Below are 26,088 nucleotides of genomic sequence, written 5' to 3'. Positions count from 1 at the left end.
TAGGGTCAAAATAAGTGAAACCGGCCACTTGAAAAATTTTTATCTCCAATTTTCAAGTTATCTATGATTTTTAGTAGATATATGAGTACACTTTTTCCCCCTAAAATATTTTTCAAAAAAAAATTTTATTTTTGAAGTAATTAGGTATTGAAGTTTTAGGTCATTTTATTTTCATTTTATTATTACTTTGAAACAAATAAAGATAATTAAGTAATTTTTTTTTTTAAATTAAAGCTTAAAGTCTATACTTTAAAGATGAAATAAAGCGATTGCTAAAAAATGAAAATTTATAATTGTTATTAACAATTCTTTTAAACAATTGCAAATTGAAGAATGTTCTCAATGTTTTTGAAAGATTAAATTACGATATATTGATGCGCAAAACTATAAGGATTCATTTAAAAAAAGAAAAATGAGTAACTTCCAATATTATAGAAATTATGTAAATTTTGCTGACAAAATGCAAGCAAAAATTGACTCAAGTTCCTGGAAAAAGATAAAATTGCAAACGAATAAATAAGATCTTCTTTTGTTTTGTTAGAAACTTTACGCTTTCAAGCGGATTTTTAAGATTAAAAATCGATTTTGGCCTGCATTTTGGCAGAAAAATCTACACAATTTCTATAATATTGGAGGTTACTCATTTTTCTTTTTTTAAATGAATCCTTATAGTTTTGCGCATCAATATATCGTAATTTAATCTTTCAAAAACATTGAGAACATTCTTCAATTTGCAATTGTTTAAAAGAATTGTTAATAACAATTATAAATTTTCATTTTTTAGCAATCGTTTTATTTCATCTTTAAAGTATAGACTTTAAGCTTTAATTTAAAAAAAATTACTCAATTATCTTTATTTGTTTCAAAGTAATAATAAAATGAAAATAAATTGACCTAAAACTTCAATACCTGATTACTTCAAAAATAAAATTTTTTTTTTAAAAATATTTTAGGGGGAAAAACTGTACTCATATATCTACTAAAAATCATAGATAACTTGAAAATTGGAGATAAAAATTTTTCAAGTGGCCGGTTTCACTTATTTTGACCCTTTTGAAAGATGATAAAATTTTGAAAAGAACAAGATCTTTTAGAAGTCATTTGGCCAATATTTTATTTAGATATTTTTAAAAAATTTTCATTTTCAATGTCTTACAAAAATTTAAATAACTTTTAAAATAATGAACTAAAAACTATTTTAGAAAATATTTAAAACATTATATAGTGTAGATTTTTCAAGAAAATTTAATAAAAAAATACGTTTGAATTTTAAAAATTATTTTTCTGTAAATAAGAATGTTTCAAATTTTTTATATTTTTTTGGTTCAAGTTTGACCGCCTGTATTTTTTAAGAAAAAAATTACACGTTAATGCCTATAAGTAATTCTTAAAGTGTAGCAAATGACCATTAAAATAAACCTAAGATCATTAAAAAGCGTTTATTATTTTAGAAGTTATTCAAATTTTTGTAGAACATTGAAAATGGCGATTTTTTAAAAATATCTAAATGAATTATTGGCCAAACGACTTCTGAAATATCTTGTTCTGTTCAAAATTTTATCATCTTTAAAAAAATAAGCAGAAAAAAATTTTAGTTTCAATAAATTTTATGTTTTAAAACGATTTTCATTCGCTTGAAAATAGGTGGTCTCTCATGACCAGTAGTGTAAAGTCACTTTTTAAAAATTCAAAATGGCGGATCCAATATGGCGAAAAAATTTTTAAATTTGAACCTATTCCCTTCAAACGTGTTACTCGGGGGCTTTTGTGGTCGCAGATTATGAATATAAAGTTACTTTGTAGAAATTAAAAATGATGAATCCAATATGGTGGACAAATTTTAAAATTTGATCATATTTAATTATAAAAAGTGTTACTCGGGGGGTTCTTAGCGTATCTGATTACGAATTTGAAGTCACTTTAAAAAAATTCTAGTTTCATACTGTTCTATAATGTAAACAATTTGTTATTATTACAAATTTGAAAATTTTTTCCGCCATTTTGAATTTTGAATTTTTAAAAAGTGACTTCAGATTCGTAATCAGCGACCCTAAAAACCACCGAGTAACAAGTTTTAATCAATTCTGATAAAATTTGAATTTTTTTTGCCATATTGGATCCGCCATTTTGAATTTAGAAAAAAACTTTAGATTCATATTCGGGGACCCTAAAAACTGTTGAAGAATGAGTTACAAAATAATTTACCCCGTTTTTTGTTTCTAATTCATTAAAGTATTTTGAGATTTTTGGACCTTTTGACATTTGACAGCTCTATTGGCATTGGAAATGAAAATTTGCAAAGAACGCCCATCGGCATCTTAAAGTACATGAATGTAGAAATCTTTTAAGCCCTAGAACGTTCAAATCTATCAAAGCAATTTCTGTTTAGACCTCTGTCCGTTTTGACGTGGAATTTCCCTTATTTACATCAAATATGCAATTATTTTTTATAATTAATTATTTTAATTTAGACCAATATCTCTTTAACCCCTTAGCAGTGTAGTCAAAATAAGCTTTTCGTGCCAAAAATGTGCAAAAAATTTTTTTTTTTAATTACTTGATATTATTATATTTTATGTTTTCGGGGTCGCTGAATCCGAATATTTGATCAAAATTTAAAAATTCAAAATGGCGGCTCCAAAATGGCGGCTTAAAAATTTGAAAGTTTCCGTATTTCACTAAAAATACTCACTTGGGGGTTTTTGGGGTCGCTGCTTTCGAATATTTGGTTAAAATTTAAAAATTCAAAATGGCGGCTTCAAAATGGCGGTTTTAAAAATTTTAAAGTTTCATGATTTGACTAAAAATGCTCACTTGGGGGGTTTTTGGGGTCGCTGATTTCGAATATCTGGTTGAAGTTTTAAAATTCAAAATGGCGGCTTCAAAATGGCGACCGAAAAATTTTTAAGTTTTCGGATTTGGCTAGAAATGAGCATTTGGGGGTTTTTGGAGGCACTGAATTAGAATAGTGGGTTAAAATTTTATAATTCGAAATGGCGACTTCAAGATGTCAACTAAAAATTTAAAAGCTTACGAATGTGGTTATAAATAGTTATTCGAGTCTTTTGGGGTTTATATTTATATATGTATAATATATTTTACATATATTATATTTTTATATTTATATATATTTACACAAACTATCTAAAACACAGCTCTTAGTCGAATCCGGAGTCACGAACTATTTAATTCAATTACTACACGGAGAGAAAAATCAAGCGTTTGTAGTAAGACATGGTCTATACTTAAAAAGCACGGCGCTGTTTATACTTGATTTGTAGAAATCTATGCTAAAAGAGTATAGGTCTCTACTAAAAGAGTATAGGTCCCTACTCTTTTGGCATAGATTTCTACAAATCGAGTATAAACAGCGCCGTGCTTTTTAAGTATAGACCATGTCTTACTACAAACGCTTGATTTTTCTCTCCGTGTATTATTAAATTTTTTAATATAGATCGATTTTGAGTATTTCACAATATTTTAAAACATCGGACATATTAATTTCTCTGCTTTAAATTTTAAGAACTAATTTGAGAATTTTAAATTTTTTGGTCGCCATTTTGGAGCCGCCATTTTGAATTTTGAATTTTTGATTAAATATTTGGATTTAGAGACCTCAAAAACCCCCGAATGAGCATCTTCAGCCAAATTCGTAAACTTAAAAAAATTTTTAGTCGCCTTTTTGAAGCCGACATTTTGAATTTAAAAATTTTAACCAAATATTCGAATTCAGCGACCCCAAAAACCCCCAAGTAAACATTTTTAGTCAAATCCGTGAACTTTTAAATTTTTTTGGTTGACATTTTGGAGCCGCCATTTTGAATTTTAAATTTTTGACTAAATATTTAGATTCAGCGACCCCGAAAACCCCAGAGTAGGCATTTTTAGCAAGATTCGTTAACTTTTATATAACTTTTTTTTCGATGCCGCTATAGCGGTCATACACACTGAGGGCACGAATTATTTTGGCCTCTATAGACGTCAAACACTGTGAAGGGGTTAATTGCGTCAAATAATTATTTATGTAGTCATTCAAATAATTTTTTTATCTATATATTTATTTCATTCAAATAACTTGAATTATGCGAATATACGAAACTTTTTTCTTAGAAAATGCAGGTTGGCAAACTTAGACCAAAAGAATTTAAAAAATTTGAAACAATCTTATAAACCCCTTCGCTGTTTGGAGAAATAATCATATGATTGGCCCAAAATGTTCAGCAAAATCTGGTAGATGAATTTTTATAAAACTTAGTATACAAAGGTTTTTGGGTCGCTAAATATAAATATGACGTCAAAAAAAAAATCAAAATGGCGGATCCAATATGTCGGACAAAATTTTTAAATTTTAAATAGATATTATAAACAAAAAAAACAAAGAACAGAAAGTGTAATGTAAAACCTTTGCAGCCTCCACGCGGCACATTCTGGTGTCATGATTCGTTTTATCAGCTAATGCAAAGGATATAGAATAGAGTACAAAATTTGATAAAAATCGGGATGAATTAAAAAAATTACGTCCCTCATTTTAAATTCAAAATTTTTTATTTTGAAAGACAAATTTAAATTCAGCGACCCAAAATATCCCTTGATACTAAAATTGATAAAAATCCAAATGAATTTAAAAAATTTTCAAAAAGTATGTCCGCCAATTTGGATCCTGCATTTTGAAGTTTTAAAAATGATGGTCAAACTTAAATTCAGCGACCTGAAAAACCATTAAGTACTGAAATCGATAAAAATTCAAATGAATTTCAAAAATGGTGTCCGCCATTTTGAATTTTTTAAGATTAATTAAATTCACCGACTCCAAAAACCCTTATACACTATGTGACTTAAATTAAAAATAAATTTTCATAAATTTTACTTGTTTTTAAATTGTTATATTATTTAAAAATAATAAATAATCATTTATTTATTACTTAATTTAGGAGCATTGCAATTAATAGTGTGTTAATAATGATATAATAGTATATTGTGCAACAAGTACAGAAAGAAGCTGTTTTCCGACGAGTGCAAAGTTTGCTGTCCCGAGCGAAGCGAGAAACAGTTTTCCACGAAGTTGGAAAATCTTCTTTCGTACGTGTTGCACACAGTACTTTGTGCAACACCTTTTGGTTTTGATAAAAAAAGCTGTTTGGAAACGCTAGTTGACGCCAACATACGTACTGTTTAGCAGGGTTTGGAACGTATGTTACCGCACGTAATATACGTGGTTTTCTACGCGTATATTACTGTAAAAAACAGGTATTCTACAAATAGAAAACAAATACAGTACCGTCCGAAATTGTCAGTCCACCCATTTTCAAAGAAATGACAAAATTTTTTTAACATAAAATTCATGAAAAGTAAAATTTTTTTGGTTTATATTTTGAAAGACGATAAAATTTTGAAAAGAATAAGACCTTACAGAAGTCATTTGGCCAAAATTTGTAGAAGATATTCTTAAAAATCGTCATTTTCAATGTTTTACAAAAATTTGAATAACTTCTAAAATAATGAACGCTTTTTAATAATCTAAGGCTTATTTTAAAGACCATTTTCTACAGAATAAGAATTACTTATAGGCATTAACCTGGCATTTTTAACTTGGAATAAGCATGACGTCAAAGTTGGACAAAAAAATTCAAAAAATTTGAAATAATATTATTAAAAGAAAAATAATTTTGGAAATTCAAACATATATTTTTATTAAATTTTCTTGAAAAATCTACACCATATCATGTTTTATATATGTTCTAGAATAGTTTTTAGTACAAAAAATTGATTTTAAATGTTTCCAATTTTTTTGTCCAATTTTGACGTCATGCTTATTCTAAGTTAAAAATGACAGGTTAATGCCTATAAGTAATTCTTATTCCGTAGAAAAAGACCTTTAAAATAAGCCTAAGATTATTAAAAAACGTTCATTATTTTAGAAGTTATTTAAATTTTTGTAAAACATTGAAAATGACGATTTTTAGGAATATCTTCTACAAATTTTGGCCAAATGACTTCTGTAAGGTCTTATTCTTTTTAAAATTTTATCGTCTTTCAAAATATAAACCAAAAAAAATTTTAGTTTTCATGAATTTTATGTTAAAAAATTTTTGTCTTTCCTTTAAAAATGGGTGGACTGACAATTGCGGACGGTACTGTACCTATGTATATCACCAAAAAAACCCAAAAGTTTAAGAACTTTGCCGCACAAGTGCAACAAAGTAAGCACTTTGCCGCACTAGTGCAGCAAAGTAAGCTCTTTGCCGCACTAGTGCAGCAAAGTAAGCTCTAGTACTGTTTTGCGCCTACTTTACAGGCATGCAAAGTATTACTTTTCTTACAGGTGTTGCACAAAACCATTTATTTTATAATTTACATAAGAAATTGCATTTATTTTGCGCTAAGAAGTTTACTACCCAACGGTCGTTAACAGGCAACGGGTAAACAGAAAAATAATTTTTAAAATTCAAACATATTTTTTTACTAAATTTTCTTGAAAAATCTACATCATATCATGTTTGATATTTTTTGAAGGATAGTTTTTTGTACAAAAAAATTATTTCAAATTGAAATTTTTGTGTATAACTTTGCCGACCTGCAATTTCTAAGAAAAAATTACACGTTAATGTCTACAAGTAATTCCCATTCTGTAGAAAAGACTATTGAGTATTGAGATTTAACAATTCTATTTCTGTGTAAGATATTTTTAAAAAATCATTATTGTCAATGTTTTACAAAAATTTAAATAACTTCTAAAAACGGCTTCCGTTTCCGGTACCGTGATAGATAACACGTGGAAATTGATTTAGTGCGATTTTTATAATTTTTTTTGATAGAAGTAGTGATTTAAAGGGTGGGAAAAAAGTGGGTGTGAAAGTTGCAGAAAAGTGTGAAAGGTATATTGAAGGTAAAAAGTGAAAAAAGGTAGTGTGAAAGGAATTAAACAAGAGTGAAATCTGAATGTGTATAGTGAGGTTAGGAGTGTAAGGTAAGCGTTGGGTAAGCGTAGAGGAGTGTAAGTGTTTTTGATTTAGGGGTGTAAAGGGGGAAGGGGAGTAAAATAAGGGTAGAAAGGGGTAGGGTAAGAGGATAAAGTATTTTTAGGATAATTTTGTAAAAAGTTTTTAATTTTTAAAAGAGGGTTTTTGAAGTTGGGTGGGTCGGTAAGTTAGGTATGTCTTTTGGGGAAAAAGTTAGCGTAGAAAACAACAGTGGGAGACAAGACGCAGCTTTAGAGAAAGATCAGATTGAAAGTGATTTTTCTAGTGTAGTGAGTGCAGGAGCGTGGGGAAAAGGGGAAAAGGAAGTAGCGTTAAATACGCCGAAGGCTTTTAGGAGGAAAATTGTATTTGAAGGGGAAAAAGAAAAGAAAAAGAATAAATCAAAGGGTACAAAAAGGGGAAGAAAATCGAATTTTGAAAAATTAGCTGAAGTTGATGTGGGAAATTCACCAGCAACAATGGCGTCATGGAGACAAAAGGATAAGAAAGGGGGGGAGGAAGGTGAGGAGATGGAAAGTGAGAGGGAGGAAAATTCAAGTCCGAATAGCAATGAGGGGGAAAGTAAGAAAAGAAAAATTGAGGAAGGGGGAATAGTTGAAATGCTAAAAAAAATGCAGGAGGATTCGAATAGGAGAATAGAGAAGTTAGGGAAAAAGTTGGATGTAGGGTTGGAAGGGGTAAAAGGGGAAATAAAAGAGGAAATAGGGGAAATTAAAGGTATGTGGAAGGAGTGGGAGGAGCAATGGAGACAAGAAAAGAGAATGATGTGGGAAAAGTTGGAAGTGATGGAAAAAGAGTGTCAGGAGGAGGTAAAAAAGGTAAGAAAAGAAGTGGGTCAATGTAGGGAGAGGGTGAAAGAGATGGAAAAGGGAAGAGGGGGAGGAAATGAAAGAGTATTGGATTTGGAGGAGAAGCTGGGAGAATTAAGTTTAAGATTGGAGCAGATGGAAAAGGAAAAACGAAAAAGTAGAGTAGTAGTAAAAGGAAGCAACATAGAAGGAAGGCAAGGAATAGAGGAATTATTTAGAGATATTGGGGTGGTAGTGGAAGTGAAAGAATTCAAAGGGGTTAGTAAAGGGGAGAATGGTTTGCCATGGGTATGGGTGATAGAATTGGGAAGTGAGGAGCAGAGAAAGGAGGTCTTGAGAAATAAAAGTAAATTGAGAGGTAGAAAAGAGAGAATAGAAGAGGACAAGACATGGGAAGAAAGAAGAAGGGGATGGCTTTTGGAAGGGAAGGCGTGGGAGGAAAGGTTTAAAGGGAACATAGTAAGAATGGGAAGGGACTGTATATGGGTAAATGGAAGGAGATGGGTAGTGGATAGAGCGACAGGGATGGTGGTGAGCGAACAAGCGTGGCAAGAGCAAGAAGAAAAGCGTAGTGAGGGAGAGGAGGAAATGGAGGAACAAGAGAGATTGGACGAAGCAATGGGGGGGCGTTCGAGTGGGCAGAGCCAAGATGGAGGTTAAATAGAAGGGGTAAAAGTAGTAGAGTAGAAAAGGAGGGGATTAAGGTAGTTTTTTGGAACATCTCTGGGTGGAGAAATAAAGAAGAGGGTTTCTGGTCAAGTTTGAAGAGGTGGGATGTATTAATGTTAAGTGAGACATGGGTGGAAGGGAGGGAATGGGAAATAGTAAAGAGGAAATTGCCTAAGGGGTTTAAGTGGGTGCAGCAAGATGCGAAAAGAGAACATGCTAGAGGGAGAAGTGCAGGAGGTATGATTTCGGGGGTAAGATTGAATATTAAGGAAGAAGGAGTTGGGAATGAAGGGAATAAAGAAGGGGTTATGGTCAGGAAAATAAGAGTAGGGAGGGATAGGTTGAATATTGTGGGAACATATAGAAGGAGGGGGGATGGAAAAGGGTGGGAGGAGTTGGAGGAATGGATGGATAAGGGGAAAGATGAAAAGGTTATAATAGGGGGGGATTTTAATGCATGGACGGGGGAATTAGGAGGGGAAGAGTGGGATGAAGAGAAGCAACATCATGTGAGGGAATCGAAACAATAAGAAGCACAGGGAGCATGGCAAGTTAATAAGGGCAAAGCGTGAGAAGAAAAAAAAAGGTATATAGAGGAAGTGCAACAAGCGATAAAAGAGGGTAAAGAGTGGGAGGTTATAAATAAGGGGAGGAAGAGGGGGAAGGGTATAAATACTGAAATTAAAATAGAAGAATGGACGGAATATTTCAAGGGATTAAGTGGGGGAATGGAGAAGTCAGTTAGGGGGGAGGGAAAAAGAAGAGGGGAGGAGATGTCACAGCCAGAGATTAGTAGGAAAGAGGTGAGGGAAGCAATAGATAGGTTAAAGAAGGGTAAAGCGGTGGGGGGAGATGAAATGGAAGCGGAAAGTATAAAATTTGGTGGGGAAGTGGTCGAGAGTGAAATGTGGGGAATAATAAATATGATATGGGGAGGGAAGGGATGGCCAGAAGATTGGAAGACGGGGTTAATTGTACCAATTATAAAAAAGGGAGAGGGAAATAAGGTAGGGGAATATAGGGGTGTGACGCTTATGCCAGCTGGTTATAAGGTATATGCGGAGGTAGTGATGAAAAGGTTGGAGGATAAGGTGGAAGCGTTAGGGTGTATACCGGATAATCAGACGGGATTTAGAAAGGGCATGGGGACGTTAGACAATATTTATGTTTTAAATTATTTAGTGAGTAGGAATTTGGGAAGAAAGGGGGGGAAATTAATGGCAACTTTTGTTGATATAAAGGCAGCGTTTCCATCGGTGAATAGGGGTCTTTTATGGAAAGTGTTGAAGGAAAGAGGGGTGGAGCAAGGGTTAGTGGAAAGGATAAAAGAATTTTATGAAGATACGAGAGAAAGGGTATAACCTGTCAATCACTCTTTTAATAATTATAAATAAATTTTAATTGACTTTAAATCGAGCTAGGGACCACTCGACTATTGACAGGAAATAAAGGCGATCTTGGTAATTAAATGTGAGCGCCTGGCTTTAGAAATCAATTATTTGCCATATTTATGTAATTTTATTTTACCCGGCCAAGTGGATTCGTAGGATGACTTTTATTAAATAAATAAGTAAACACAAAGTTAAATTTAATATCACACACAATTCGATTTATTCTAATAAGAAAAGAACAGTAATTTACATTAACAAAATAGAAAATAATAGAGTTTCGATAATTATAGAATATTCAAGCATCCAAGAGTTTTATTTTTGATTTAGTTTTAATAAAGTTCTTTATTGACACTTTGACTTACCGCCATTCCAATTTATTTCCGGCGAGTCTTTTCTAACTTATTTAAGTCAACTTTAATCTTTTATATATTTTTATTATTCCTTTTAAACAATTATTACTTTCACTACCGCTGTATAATTAAGCGTCGGCCATGGCAGTCAAAACATGAAGACCGTGCTATACATTTTTCTCGCCTAATTCGCCTATTCAAAACCCATGTGGTGGTGACCCTGCCGATAAGTATGAAAATTACCTTTTTCGTACTTATAGGATTAACAGGTCGCAGCCTCACAGGCGCGTTGTACAAGTTAAATGAAGAACAATTAATCTTGGATATATGTGCAACTCGGACCGAATGGAGCAGTGAAATAAACAAAATAATAATTATAACAATTATTATTGGTGGTCCCGGTCTGCTTCATCCTCAAACTGTTTCTCCTGACTCTACTCGCTCCAACTGAGAGTCAATTGCAAATAGTACCTCCGCGCCAAATTAGCTGAGTTTGATAGGCTGAAAACATTATTGAAAGGCAGTGACAAGTAATATTTAAATTTGGATTGCTCTTGGATCCATGAGATGTATCTATTTATGAATTGCTTTAAATTGATTATTGCATTGATAATTTTTGTACAGTTTATTATAATTTTCTCCTCATTTAAATTACAAAATATAGAATTTTAAGGAGAGCTTCACATTTTTCCACCATGGTCGAGGACAAAATTAAAAGAGTAAAATTGCAACGTTACAATGCCCCCTCCCAGACCATGAAAGTGGGTGAAGTCAAAATGTCATTCTTTGTTCAATTAATTGCAACCGTCAAATTCATGATTAAACGAATTATTTAATAAATTCGTAACATCTCTTGGATACAAAAGCATTCCTCCAATTCTTTTTTTGGTTTGTAAAGGAAATTATGAAATGAAAAATAGTTTTAAATTAGATAGGTATTTATTTATGTAATTTAGATAACGCCTTTGTAGGCGAGGAACAGTAGAAATAGTCAGGTACAATTTTGTAGTGTATAACGTGTTCATTACTAAACAAATTAAAGTGCCTCTTATGGCAAAAGAAAGTAATTAGTATTTTAAAGAGACAATTAATTATTTGTCAAGCAAAAGAAAATAAGGAAACTAAGAGAAAAAAGCCTCTTTTGGCAAAAAAAAGAAAACTACGTTATAACATGTAAAAGAAAATGTACTCTGTGGCAAAATAAGAAATAATAATAATGAAATTTAAGGAAGGACTTTAGTCCAGGGCGAGCAAATCCACTTCGTCGGGGAATTCGTTAATATAGTCCGACTCTAGGCGGTTCCATTCCGTGACGTCATGGTTTATTCGCCATTTCCTTTTTAAGTGTTCCTTTTGGCATTTTATTGCCCATTGTCGCCTTTCTCGAACCTGACGGCCTGCTCTATGGAAGCGATTTAGCTTCCACCATCCGGCTACTGGTGCACGTGTCTGTGCTACGACGGGTGGCACTTGAGGCTCTGGAGGTGGTGGTGTTGCGGGATGTTCGAGGTGTGGCGGCTCCGGAAGAGGAATTTCGGGGAATTCGGGACCGTCCGCACTCAAAATTTCGGCGATTGATCGGACCGGTTCTCCGGGGAATTGATGGGAATTCTCCGGTATGTAGACGGTATGGCTGTTTCCATTACCCCGGTAGAAACTGAGCCTGTGGTATTGGCCCCAAAGGTTTTGGATTGGCCATCCATGATTCCCGACGTAAAATACTTCGGGCCATGGTCCAAATATGGCGTGTGGGTACACCAATTTCAGTCGTCCGTTTACGGGCATGACTTCCGGCTGGTAATCATTGAAATTAATATTCGCCTAAATGTGAGGAATATATTTTTAGGGTTCAGCGTTAAATGGTTTTAAGTCCTTACTGTGAATTGATAAGGGTTGTACTTTTCCATTGCCGTCCGCGAGTTCGTACACATTTTCGGATATTATTTTCGAAATGGTGAAGATTTCGGGATTATAAGTGGGCAATAAGGATGCTGTAACTCCCTTTTGAGTCGATGATAGTGTTCTATCCTTTTGGAAGACTTTATCGCCAATCTTGAATGAGTAAGGACGTCGCCGTAAGTTGTAATGGCGGGCTTGTTTGCGTTGGGCCTTTCCGAGGTGTAATTTAACAAGGTCGCGTACGGATTCGAGTAGGGTCATTCGCTCTTTCCAGGCGTCGACATTCCTGGAGGTTGAAGGTTGCTCTAACTCGCTTGTTAATGACGCTAATACCGTACCCGATGGTGGGGGGTCTCTGCCCAAGTTTAAGAAGGCCGGGGAGGTCTGAATAGAGGAGTGTTGGGCTGTATTGAATGCGAAACGAAAATCCGCCAAATACTCGTCCCATTTGCGCTGTGTCGTTTTAATATAGGAACGTAACATCGCTTTCATGACTCTATTCACCCTCTCCACAGGGTTCGCCTGGGGGTGGTATTTAGGTGTTTTACTAATTCGGATTTTGTAGGCTGCACAAAGCCCTTCTACGGCTTTATTTGAAAACTCGGTGCCGTTATCAGAGAACAAAAAGGAAGGGGTGCCCCAGCGGTTAATCACAACGTCCTTGAAAGCTTTAGTGATAGCCGGACCAGTGGCTTTACGTAGGGGAACTACCTCTATCCAGCGCGTGAAAAAGTCTTGGAATATTAGAATGTATTGGTGTTGAGACGAAGAGGGGGTATAGGGTCCCATTATGTCAGCGCCAACCATATACCAAGGTTGTTCAATTACGCGGTTGCCCATTTCACCGATAGGTTTCTTAGTTTCTACTTTACAGGTCTGGCATATTTCGCAAAGTTTAACATATTTAACTATATCGCGATAATATCCTGGCCAGTAATAGCGGAGAGAAACACGGTGGAAGGTGCGTTCTACACCTTGATGTCCGGCTTGAGGCTCGTCATGGGCCTCTTTTAGGACTTTAGGGTGAAGTTCTCTTGGAAGTACAAGTTTCCAAGTAGTTAGGTCGTCAATAGTGAAATCTATTATTTTATTAGTGATGTGATGGTATAAAAGGTCGTTTTCGACTTTCCAATTTGGAAAGGCATTAGGATGACGTAGAACATCGCTTTTCCTTTTTAAATACCATTCATCTTTTGTTTCAATTATCGCGGAAACGGATTCGGTGTCCTGATCTAGTCGCGACAAGAAGTCGGGGACCACGTTTAATGAGCCCTTGCGGTATTGGATATCGAAGTTATATTTAGAAAGTTCCATGGACCAGTTTGCTAGCCTACTGGATGGATCCTTCAGCGATTTTAGCCACTTCAGGCTGTGGTGATCAGTCACGACCGTGAAGTGATCGGCTTCTAAATACGCTTTAAATTTTCCTATCGCCCATTTTACCGCCAAGCATTCGCGTTCCGTAGCCGAGTAATTACGTTCGGCTTTCGATAGCGTATAGCTCGCGTAGGATATTACGCGTTCCCTCCCCTCCTGGACCTGGGTCAATACTGCGCCTAGGCCCGTGCCGCTGGCGTCGGTTTGGAGAGTAAAAGGCTGAGAGAAGTCTGGACACGCCACAACTAGGGCGCTTGTCAGAGCTTCTTTAATCGCCTTAAAGGAGGAATCCTGAGCTTCTTCCCATCGCCACGTTTCGGTAGACCGAAGTAAGAGTGTTAGGGGTTCCGCGGTAGAAGATAAGTTTGGTATGAAACGCCTGTACCAAGAGGCGAAGCCTAAGAACCTACGTAGCTGACGAATGTTTTGGGGAGGGGGGTATTCCAAGACTGGGGCCAATTTGGCTGGGTCTATTTGGACTCCCTCATTATTGACAATAAAGCCTAAATATTGAATTTCGTTTCGAAAGAAACGACATTTGTCAGGGTTAATAGTGAGGCCTGCTTCTTTGATACGTTTAAGGACTTCTTTTAACCACTTTAAGTGATCATCGAAAGTTTCGGTGGCTATTATGACATCGTCCAGGTAGGCAAATACGAAGGGTTCCATATCTGGACCCAAGATTTTCTCGATGAGGCGTTGGAAAGTTGCCGGAGAACCTGTAAGGCCGAAAGGCATTGTTTTGTATTGGAAGTGACCTCTTCCGGGGACGGAGAATGCGGTTACTTCTCTACTTTGTAATTCTAACGGGACTTGATGAAAGGCTTGATCGAGGTCTATAGAAGATATGAAATTTGCTGACTGAAGGGTGTCAAGAATGTGGGCCATCGACGGCAGAGGATAAGCGTCTTTTTTAGAGACCTTATTTACTTCTCTGTAATCGATGCATAGGCGGTATGTACCGTTAGGTTTAAGTACCATGAAAATTCGTGAATTCCACCCGCTTTTTGAGGGTTCGATGATGTCTAATTTTATAAGCTTATCGATTAGAGCATTCATTTCTCTCATAATTGCGGGAGATCGTCTGACGAATTTTGCTCTTATGGGAGGGTGGTTGCCAACGTCTATTGTATGTTCAACCAGATGAGTTCGGCCTAGTTTAGTTGGTTTCGGAGCATATTGTCGGAGAAACTCTTCTACTAAGTCGATTTGTTCACTGGTTAATTCTTTTAGTGCTGAGCAATTTTCGCCATAAGACCTTTCAGGCGTATTGAGCAATTCGATAACAGGAGCGAAGTTTTCAATGTCTGGTATGATTCTAACTGTGTTTGTGCTACCGTCTAGTAAAAGTTTAAAGATTCTTATTGCATCTATACCGAGGATGCATTCATAATTAAAGTTTTTAACTATTATAAAAGGGACCTCCTTGATGACCGTACTGATCTCGCATGGCAGATTAATTTGCCCTAGTGTTTGTTGCGATGCCCCATTTGGAAATACTATGGCTTTGATTGGTGATGTTTCCATATCGGTGTTAAGCTGTTGAGCTAGAGTAATGCTAGTCTCGCTTAATATCGATCTGGAAAATCCTGTGTCAATCAGTGCATTTATTTCTTTTTCTCCTATTTTTATTTTAATAAATAGTCGTTCGTTTATGTTATCTACTTTAAGGGCAGAGCAATCTTGGGAAAAATTTTGCTGAGTTTTGAGATTTTCTGAGGTTAGGTCTTCAGGAGGAGTTGAGAGTTCAGTGACGACCTTGTTCACTGATCTCTCTTCTCGTTTCCCGACTTTTTCTTAGTTTGACATAGTGGGGTTGGACATTGTGGTGTCTTTACTCCCAGTCTGCCACATTTGAAACAGAAGGTAAGTTTTTCTTTAGTGCAGTCGGGAGGAAGGTGACCATGAGGGCCTGGTATGCCATGTGATAGGCAATTACGACATAATAATGCGCCGGGTTCGGGTGGCGAGGATTGAGCAGGCTGAATTGCGGAAACTGATGTATCGCTTTTGTGGGCTTGTGGCTTTTTATTGTGCGCCTTATTACCGCTTTTCTTTGGCGTTTGTTCCGTTGTTTTGGGAGTGTCTTGTTTTGTCGTTTGTTTGTCTTGTGTGGCAGCACAGTCGATTTTAGTCGGGGTGGCTTTTTCTGCGTTTGTACTACTAATCGCGGCTATTTTCGCTCCCTGGTGTCTAGTTTTTGTGCTGTCCCAATAAGCAAATTCCGGCAAGAAAGACGATTCCGGTTCCGGTGGCGGCTTATATTCCTTGATTGTTGCCCATTCTGCCTCCCATTCTTGGCCGAGTTTCGCGAGGGTATTTAAATTCGCGACTGAGTTGCGTTTTATGACCTTTTTAAATTCGGGTCTTAAACCACGGTGCGCGTAATCTACCATTTCTTCTTCCGGTGTGCGCCTATTTAATTTATTATAAAGGCCCTGAATGCACGTTATATAGTCTCTTATTTTCTCTTTTGACCCTTGTGTGCGTGTACGTATTTGATCACGTATTCTGTAATCGAAATTATCGTCCCCGAAACGTGAGCGAAAAGCCTCTTTAAAATTTTTCCACGAGTCCCACAGGAGTCCTTGATCACGAGAATTTCTGTACCAGATTAATGCTACGCCAGTCAGTAATAGCGGTAAGGCGCTGATAATATCGTGGTCAGAAAGTGGCAAAAAAATTCTACATTCATCTATTTTTGTTAAAAAATTTTCTGCGCTCACATTATTTGAGCCATCGAATTTAATGTCCCAGTGGCGTACTACTCTGCCTATATCGAGTCGATTATTTGGTCTAGAAGTGTGATCAAATTGATAAGAGTGTGTGGGCTCATAAATTTCTTGTGGTGTGGGAGGTCGAACTGTTTGTTGTTCGCTTCGCTGGTTGCAATTAGTATTATTTAAATTGGCGAAGTTTTCTGGTACGTGTTCGTAAGGATTTTGTGACATGTACGAAGGGTTAAGAAAATAGTTGTCTGGCCTGAATTGAGTTTGGCTGGTGGTAGGACTATTTACTGTCTGATTAGGTATTGCCTGTGATGAGACATTGTAGGAATTATTAACATTATTTTTTGGAAACGCAGGTGTAGTTTCAAAAAATGTGTTATTATCCGGTTGTAAGGAGGCATTATAGAAGTTATTAACGTTTGCTTTTGAGGGCGGTGGATTAGCTTCTATAAAGGTGCTACTATGCGCTTGTTGTGTGAGCGGGCGTTGTAGATAACCACTATAACTAGGGGTGAAATTAACGTTCGCATTGCTTTGCAAATTCGTTGAATTGAGAAACACCGAATGTGGTTGATGATTATGTTGGTGATTCGCGAAAGAAACCGATGTTGTATATGATCGAGGAAGTTGCACGCTTGTTGTGACTGTTGTAGTGTTAGTAGTACTTGTAACTATGGTAGTTGTAGTAGGGTTACTACAAGGGTCATCACATGTGTCGAGTTTCCGTCGATGTATTGAGGAGATCTCATTTAATTTAAATATATCGCTAAAAGTGAGATCATCTCGAAGCGGTTCTGTGTAATGAAAATCATTTATATCCCATGGGATATTTGTTGCACCTTCGCGTCTATGCAAGAATCGCACAATTCTGTCGCGGATAATAGGCAAATTGCCTGTTGGATTTACGCAGAATTCTAAGGCTAATCGTCGAAGATCAGTTTCATTAAGTGTGAAAACCCACGTTATTTTGTCTCTGATGTTCGACATTTTTCTTTGTTTTTAGAATTTAACAGAAAATAAACCCGTAAAAATTAAGAAAAAAAATTCCGTAATTTTCGCAATAGTTCAAAAGTGGAAAGAAAAAAATTTTTAAATTGTAGAAATTTTCTATTATTTCTCCTTATTGAAAATGTTGCTTTATTGAGAAAAGGAATTTATAAAAAAAATTTTCCATTTATTTAATCGAATATATGGCAAAACTAGAAAAAGATATTTTAGTTTTCCATATTTTGTTTATATAGTATTGGGAGAGTAAAAGAAAAAAAAACCCTCTTCTTTTATTTTTCTGTATTGGAAAATCTTTTTCCAATTTATTTAAAATAATCCAATAAATTGTATATATATCGAAAACGATTCCAATTTATTTAATTAATTTGGACAGAATTAATTAATTAATTAATTAATTTGTATACAGAAAATAAAACCTTAAAATTATTTAATCAATTGAATGAACTTGTATAAAAAAAAATTTTCAAGTTATTAAATCAATTCAATTAATTCAATATAGAAAAAAATTCCTATTTTATTCTCTATTTCCCGAAAAAAGTACTTTATTTTATCGAAAAAGAGTTCAAGAAGCAGTTAATACAAAGATAATCGCTTCTTATCTAGAGTGTATAGAGAAGAAAAAAAATTTTAATATTTAATTTCTCTATTAAAGTGATTTGTATTTTAAAACTATAATTTGTCCAAAAATTGTTTTAGAATAATTAATAATTAATCATTTACAAATTATTATTTTAAGTGATCACTTATTTATTGTTTCATTTTAACGAAAGAATCGTTAATTTGCTTCATGAATTATAAGTTATTCGTATTACTGTCACAGCTAATGTATTTATCGATTTTCGCCGGGTGATAGCTATAGGTATAGTTCCCGTGTTATACGAACATGTGCTAGGCGAGAGAGTGGAACGCCGTTGTAGTGCGCAGAGGGAGGACGATTCAAGATGTCGGAAGAGCTGAGATTCCGTTCACGTCGCGATCGAGTGTTCTGCGTTGCGCGCTTGTAAACGGGTGGTGGTATATTTCCAATATGGCTGTAACTGTCCGTGAGTGCTGTTCTCTATGTTGCGCTGTAGAGCGAGAGAGAGAGAAATAGACTGGAGTGGCGCGTGTGAGGGGAACCTGTTGCTGTAGAGTGACGGAGAGGATCGATCTCGCTCTGGCTTATGGACTTCCGGTCGAGCACATGTTTTTCGCAATTTTTGTTTTCGTGAGATTTTACTTATTTTCAGGTTAACGATTAGAGAACTTGTATGTTTTATGATTGAAAAAAAATTCTCTTCTCGTTAAGGTGAGGGGATCTCACTGTGGATCAATAATTATTGCGAAAATTTATACAATTAACAAAATTTTGTGTATAGAAATAGCAGACGGCACTGGAAAGTTTTGAAAGGAACATTGCATGCAAATAATAGAAACAGAAATATGCAGTGAGCAATTTTCGAAGAATTCGAACTGTGTGTTTTTCCCTAAGTCATCCACTAATTGTTGGGCGCCATTTATAACCTGTCAATCACTCTTTTAATAATTATAAATAAATTTTAATTGACTTTAAATCGAGCTAGGGACCACTCGACTATTGACAGGAAATAAAGGCGATCTTGGTAATTAAATGTGAGCGCCTGGCTTTAGAAATCAATTATTTGCCATATTTATGTAATTTTATTTTACCCGGCCAAGTGGATTCGTAGGATGACTTTTATTAAATAAATAAGTAAACACAAAGTTAAATTTAATATCACACACAATTCGATTTATTCTAATAAGAAAAGAACAGTAATTTACATTAACAAAATAGAAAATAATAGAGTTTCGATAATTATAGAATATTCAAGCATCCAAGAGTTTTATTTTTGATTTAGTTTTAATAAAGTTCTTTATTGACACTTTGACTTACCGCCATTCCAATTTATTTCCGGCGAGTCTTTTCTAACTTATTTAAGTCAACTTTAATCTTTTATATATTTTTATTATTCCTTTTAAACAATTATTACTTTCACTACCGCTGTATAATTAAGCGTCGGCCATGGCAGTCAAAACATGAAGACCGTGCTATACATTTTTCTCGCCTAATTCGCCTATTCAAAACCCATGTGGTGGTGACCCTGCCGATAAGTATGAAAATTACCTTTTTCGTACTTATAGGATTAACAGGTCGCAGCCTCACAGGCGCGTTGTACAAGTTAAATGAAGAACAATTAATCTTGGATATATGTGCAACTCGGACCGAATGGAGCAGTGAAATAAACAAAATAATAATTATAACAATTATTATTGGTGGTCCCGGTCTGCTTCATCCTCAAACTGTTTCTCCTGACTCTACTCGCTCCAACTGAGAGTCAATTGCAAATAGTACCTCCGCGCCAAATTAGCTGAGTTTGATAGGCTGAAAACATTATTGAAAGGCAGTGACAAGTAATATTTAAATTTGGATTGCTCTTGGATCCATGAGATGTATCTATTTATGAATTGCTTTAAATTGATTATTGCATTGATAATTTTTGTACAGTTTATTATAATTTTCTCCTCATTTAAATTACAAAATATAGAATTTTAAGGAGAGCTTCACATTTTTCCACCATGGTCGAGGACAAAATTAAAAGAGTAAAATTGCAACGTTACAAGGGTAAAAATTGGGAAGAAACTGGGAAAAGTATTTTGGCTGGGAAGAGGGTTAAGGCAAGGCTGCCCTCTGAGTCCATTGCTATTTAATTTATTGATGTCTGATTTGGAGGAGAAAATGTATAAAAGGGGTAAAGGCGGTGTTATTTTAGGGAATAAGAGGATATTTTCGTTAGCGTATGCGGATGATGTTGTTTTGATGGCGGAGGAAGTGAATGGAATGAAATTATTATTGAACGAGTTTGACAAGTATGTAAGGGAAAAAGATTTAAGCGTGAATGTGGATAAAACAAAAGTATTAAGATTTAGAAAGAGAAAAAGAAAGGAGTATGAGATATGGAAGATGAATGGAAAGATAGTGGAAGAGGTGGATGAATTTTGTTATTTGGGATATTGGTTTAGTTATAATGGAAGAGCGGATATGAATGTAAGAATGAGAGTGGAAAGAGCAGGAAGGGTAATGGGTCAAGTGTGGGGAATTGGGAAAAGAAAATTCAAGGATGACTGGAGGAGGAGAATTTGGTTGTTTGATGTGTTGGTATGGTCGGTAATGAGTTATGGGGTGGAGATATGGGGATGGAATGAAATCGGAAAAATGGAAAGAATGCATGAAAGGTTTTTAAGATGGACGATGGGGGTAAGCTGGAATTGCCCGGGATATATGTTGAGGGAAGAATTGGGAAGGGAGAAATTGGTGTGTAGGCAAAGGAAAAGGGTAATGGGAATGGAGGAAAAATTAAAACAAGGAAGAGGGAGTTGTTTGGCGAGAAAATGCTACAAAGTTATAAAAGATGAGGAGGAAGTCAAAAGAAAAGGGGGATCGAAGTGGGAAAGGGACAGAAGGGTAGCATTGGAAGAAGGAATAAAATGGAGTGGAGGGCAGGAGTTTATAAAGGGATGGAAAAGAAAAGATTCTGAGGAAAGGTGGGAACGAATAGAGGGGTCGCGGTATAACAAATGGTATAGGATGGTAAGGGGGGAGGAAATGCCGAAGTATTTAGAAAAGATTAGGAAGGAAGAGAGGTGGAGCAGAGTGTGTAAATTTAGAATGGGGGAAGGTGTGAATGAATGTAAATATTGGATGGATGAGGGGGAAAAGAAGTGTAGAATATGTGAGTTTGAAAGAGAAGATTGGGCGCATGTATTGGAAAGATGTGTGGGAGGAGGAATGGATGAAAAAAGTGTGGGTGAAAGAGTGAGTTGGATATTGAACGAAAATGGACAAGGTGAAAAATGGATGTTTGGATTGGAAGAAGCAAGAAAGGGAAGAATGATTGGGGTAATGTAAAATGGGGAGGGAATTTTTTATTTTTTGTAGAACGGAATAATGGTTCTCTTCATTTTATTAATAAAAAAAAAAAAAAAAAAAAAAAAATTTCGGATGAAGCCAAAAGGCAAAAGGAACGGGAAACGAAAGCCCGGGCACATTGGTAGAGATAAGAATAATAAATAATGGCGATTAGTAAATAAGTTGCGTAGATATAAGTGCGTTAGTAATAAGGAATTATTTGTATTTTAGGTTAAGGAACAATGTATTTTTTGGAGTCTCGAACCCTACAGTAGTAGGGAGAGTAAATAAACACTAAATAACTTCTAAAAACATGAACACTTTTAATGATCTTAAGCTTATAAGCTTATAATTATCATGTTTTTAGAAGTTATTTAAACTTTTGTAAAACATTGACAATAATATTTTTTAAAAAATATCTTACACAGAAATAGAATTGTTAAATCTGAATACTCTATAATCTAATTGTTTTAACTTACATTACAATTTAACACTTCTTATTTTGAAAATTTCATATTTTGAACATTTTGGGCTTTGGAAATTTTTTATTGAAGAAAAATAATTTTTGGATTGTGTATGGATTAAAAAATTTAATTTTGAAGTTCTGAATGTTCTTCGCATGCTTTATAGTGATAGATCACAACTGCGCATGCGTTATAGTAATAGAACACTACTGCTCATGCGTAATAATGATAGAACTCTACTGCGCATGCGTTATAGTGATAGAACACTACTGCGCATGCCTGACATTGACAGAACACTACTGCGCATGCGTTATAGTGATAGAACACTACTGCGTATGCGTTATAGAACACTACTGCGCATGCTTGATACTAATAGAACACTACTGCGCATGCCTGACATTGACAGAACACTACTGCGCATGTCTGACATTAACAGAACACTACTGCGCATGCCTGACATTGACAGAATACTACTGCGCATGCCTGACATTGACAGAATACTACTGCGCATGTCTGACATTGACAGAACACTACTGTGCATGCTTGATACTAATAGAACACTACTGCGCATGCTTGATACTAATAGAACACTACTGTGCATGCGTGATATTGATAGAACACTACTGCATATGCTTGATACTGATAGAACACTACTGCGCATGCCTGACATTGACAGAACACTACTGCGCATGCGTATATATATGTATACAATGAGTATTATTATATACTAGCTCCTTCGACGGCCGCAAGCGGCCGTCTACGGTGCTAGTTTTTATATGTTCATTGTCCAAGTCCATTATTTTATTAATAATAATATTCAAATTTTTTCAGTTAATAATTTGCTTATTTATATTTGAAATGTTGACGTTTTTTTTGACAATGCAAAATAATATTTATTATGAGTACTTTCTCTTAACAAAAATAAAATTTATATATTCGCGCTCTTTTTAAATAACATACGACTGCAGCGCCACCTTCACATGTACAAACAATTTTAAAAACACCCTTCTATTAAGATTTTACATTCTCATTGCCCATTCTTTACTTCGATACTTTTCGATACATTCGACCTTTCCTCTCCTTGTCTTTTTTAAGAAAGGATGTATATTATACGATGAATAAATGATAAAAGTCGAACGACTGAACGATGAAGTACGAAAATACACGATCGACGGACGACAAAACGACGACGAATATGTTAATATTATAAAAAAGGAAAAGGATAGATATAGAGCTAAATCAATTATGGCCTTTTAAAACTAGATAATATACCTTTGATTTAATTGTATGACCAAACAAATTGGAGTTAAGCCTTAATTACTATAACTGATTTTATCAAAATTGTGACAACTGCACCTAGTCTCTCCTAATTAAATTTCGTAACGTGGAAATTATCTTTTATTATGATATTTGTTCAATTTGAATTTAGAAATGAATTTTGAAGCTAATTCACTATTTCATTTTATTATAAACGGGTCTTGCCCTTTCATACATAAATATTCATAAAACTAAAAGTTACATAATCTTGTAACATACAAGTAACTTATCTAATTTATATTAACTAAGCCGACCTTACTACAATGATTTTAGTATATTTTTACGTAATAATGTGGTGAATCTAGTAAAATTGTTATCAAAAAAGTCGATGCAATTAGGAAGTTCATTAGCCTCTCTACTAAGTCTATTAAATATCGAATGACATCCGTAATTAGTTCTGTGAAAAGATTTAAAAAATAACGTAAAATTTCTGGTTCCTCGAATGGGAACTGACAATTTAATCAATGACAATAATAATGTGCAATCAATTTTACCATTTAAAATTTTGTATAAAAAGGTCATGTCATTAAATAGAAATCTGGATGTTATCAAAGGTATCTGCAAAAGAATACGTAAGCTACTATAATCATGGCTGTATCTGTCAAAAGGTATACGAAGTTGACATGCTATAAATTGAAAAAATCTACTCTGAACACGTTCTATTCTTACTCTGTAGATTGTATAAAATGGTACCCAAATTATAGAAGCATACTCTAATATTGGTCTCACAAGAGAGAAATAGAGAACTTTAAGCACATTTTCAGTATGAAAAATTGATGCATTTCTCATAACAAACCCCAAACATTTTAAAGCCCTAGAAATGATTGCAGATATGTGCTCATCAAAACTGAGATTATTACACAAAAGTACTCCCAAATCACTCAATTTAGTCACTCTTACAAGTTCTTTCCGACCAATATTGTAGCAATACATGAATGTATTCTTCCTGGAAAAAGATATTACTGAACTCTTATTCATATTTACAAACATATGATTTTTATTACACTAATCCTCTAAACGATCCAAATCTGATTGCAAATCAAATGAATCAGAGTCAGGATTAATAGAATCAATCAATTTATATACTTTAAGGTCATCAGCATACAATAAGAAAAAAGTTTTTTTAAATACTTGCCTAATATCATTCATGTAAATGACAAACAAAAGTGGTCCCAAGTTCGACCCCTGTAGTACACCAGAAGTAGATAAGAACGGATCAGAATAGTCATATTTAATCTTAACGGATTGAAATCTTTCAGATAGATAATTCTCAAAAAATGAAACCAAATTGTCAGACACACCCATAACCCGCAGCTTATTTAACAACAATCGGTGATCTACCTTGTCGAAGGCCTTAGAAAAGTCAGAATATACTGCATCAGTTTGATAACCTTTTTCCATATTCAAAATTATGAAATTAGTGAACAAAGCAAGATTTGTTAGGGTAGAACGTCCCTGTACAAATCCATGCTATTCATCAATAATTATGCTAGAAACCGCAGCATATACCGAATCTAATACAAGGCCCTCGAAAATTTTTGCAATAGCACTCAACAGTGAAGGAATAATACCTCATTTATTAATTTTGTACGATCTGCATTTGATAATCCTAAATTAGGCTTCGTTACGTCTCCACTTAATGGAATAACTTTCCCTATTGCAGAAGAATCTTTCTCTTTCAAAGAATCAAACAACTGGCGAAAAATAAATCATTACAAAATTAAGTTAATTTAAATTAGATTAATTATTTTATTAATTAATTAAAGTTTTAACTTTGGTATACTTACTTTAATGTTAAAATATTTATTAAATCTTTCATGAATATCTTTACCCTTTTTCGGTCTCATTAAGAGATAAACTTTTCCAATTTTTGGTAAAGAACGTAAAAGTTTTTCCACTAAAACTTTGCCAATAAATCCTGTTCCACCTATCGAGTTATTTTTTAAATTTTTACCACATATGATAAAAAAATTGTAATGTTATTTGAATGAAAAAAATTGAACTACAGAAAAATTGTCAAATAGTTACATAAAACTATCACTAAAAAACAAAATAGCTTCGTTTAGATAGAATAATAAATAAATGGTACCTGTAATGAAGAAATGTTGGCCTTCAAAAAATTCTTGAATTTCCGACATTGTGAAATTTATTTAATAAATAAAAATAACTGTGTACTCCACTAAGTGCAAAATTTTACTGAGCGATAATGATTGTTGAATATAAATACAAATCATTGTTAAATGACTCAAGGAGTGACTTTTATTTTTCGAATGCTAAATATTTAAATGTTGATATTGAATACTAAATAATTTTTAAGCAGTTTTTATTGATTTTTTCAATTTTAATTAAATTATAATTTTATCTTATTTCCATATTATTTCCTCCAATATTCAATACATTTTTTATTCAATAACTATTTACTGATTAATATTTAATTATATAATTAATTACATTTTTAACTAATAATTATTATTTTATTACAATTATATTAAAAATTATAATTTATTATTTCAGTTATCTACATAATTGTAAGTATAAAACATAAAATTTTTTAAAATGAGTCTAATTATTCACTTTTTTTAAATATGTTGTCTGTTCGAAAAGTCAGTTTCTACTTTTAGCAGAAAAAATATTGTGACCTCTTACAAACACTTTTGTTAATTTGGAATATCATTAAATTATTTATATATTCTGCGATGAGTAACAAATTTAGTACATTGTTTCTAAAAAAACGCTACATTATGTGTATTTACACTAAAGATAATATTATAAAATATATATATATAATAAAAAATGAGAATAAATTATGTACAATAGTATATTAAGCAACAAGGGGATAAAGGCAGCCATTTGTTTACGGTAAGTTTGGTGACACGAGTGGAGGTCAAGGGCGCATCGAGACCGAAACGAGTGTCACAAAAATCAGCGTAAACAAAGTGGGTTGCCTTTATTCCCGTGTTACTTACGATACTTTTTATTCCAAATTCACAAAAATGTCGATTTTCGATAGCAGACGATAGGGAGTAAAAAGTCATTCACTTGTTTAAATCGTATGAACATGGCGTTCATTTTCTCCCACCCAATGGTGAATGACAGTGTAGTGCCGATGTTTACCACTGGCTTAGTGCTAAGCCGATTGTTCAACCGTAGTCCAGCCAAGCCTCGACAATAAATTAGTGCTATCGGAG

At 34.3% G+C, this 26,088-nt stretch overlaps 2 protein-coding genes across 5 annotated transcripts; one reads left to right on the top strand and one right to left on the bottom strand.

Annotated features, from left to right (window-relative positions):
- Window positions 1-7,153: 7,153 nt before the first annotated feature.
- LOC122501537 (golgin subfamily A member 6-like protein 22) lies at window positions 7,154-8,449 on the top strand. The gene has a single exon (XM_043611077.1). The coding sequence runs from the start codon at window positions 7,154-7,156 to the stop codon at window positions 8,447-8,449; it is 1,296 nt and encodes a 431-aa protein (XP_043467012.1).
- Window positions 8,450-23,092: 14,643 nt separating this feature from the next.
- Window positions 23,093-25,118, bottom strand: LOC122501530 (fatty acyl-CoA reductase 1-like). Of its 4 annotated transcripts, XM_043611067.1 has the most exons (7): window positions 24,990-25,118; window positions 24,688-24,827; window positions 24,472-24,594; window positions 24,036-24,085; window positions 23,570-23,846; window positions 23,395-23,458; window positions 23,093-23,297 (listed from the first exon to the last, which is right to left on the bottom strand). In XM_043611067.1, exons 1-7 carry the CDS (start codon window positions 25,036-25,038, stop codon window positions 23,170-23,172), a joined length of 831 nt encoding a protein of 276 aa, XP_043467002.1. In that variant the 5' UTR covers window positions 25,039-25,118; the 3' UTR covers window positions 23,093-23,169. The 4 variants fall into 4 exon arrangements, with proteins under 4 accessions (XP_043467002.1, XP_043467000.1, XP_043467001.1 ...); XM_043611065.1 differs by having other exon boundaries at window positions 23,395-23,846; XM_043611066.1 differs by having other exon boundaries at window positions 23,093-23,458.
- Between the last annotated feature and the right edge of the window lie 970 nt (window positions 25,119-26,088).

This window comes from Leptopilina heterotoma, unplaced genomic scaffold, assembly GCF_015476425.1.
Source record: "Leptopilina heterotoma isolate Lh14 unplaced genomic scaffold, ASM1547642v1 Lhet_210, whole genome shotgun sequence".
In the NCBI taxonomy this organism is placed as follows: Eukaryota; Metazoa; Arthropoda; class Insecta; order Hymenoptera; family Figitidae; genus Leptopilina; species Leptopilina heterotoma.
Note: the sequence above shows the minus strand (reverse complement) of the source record. Positions and strands in the feature narration are given on the sequence as shown.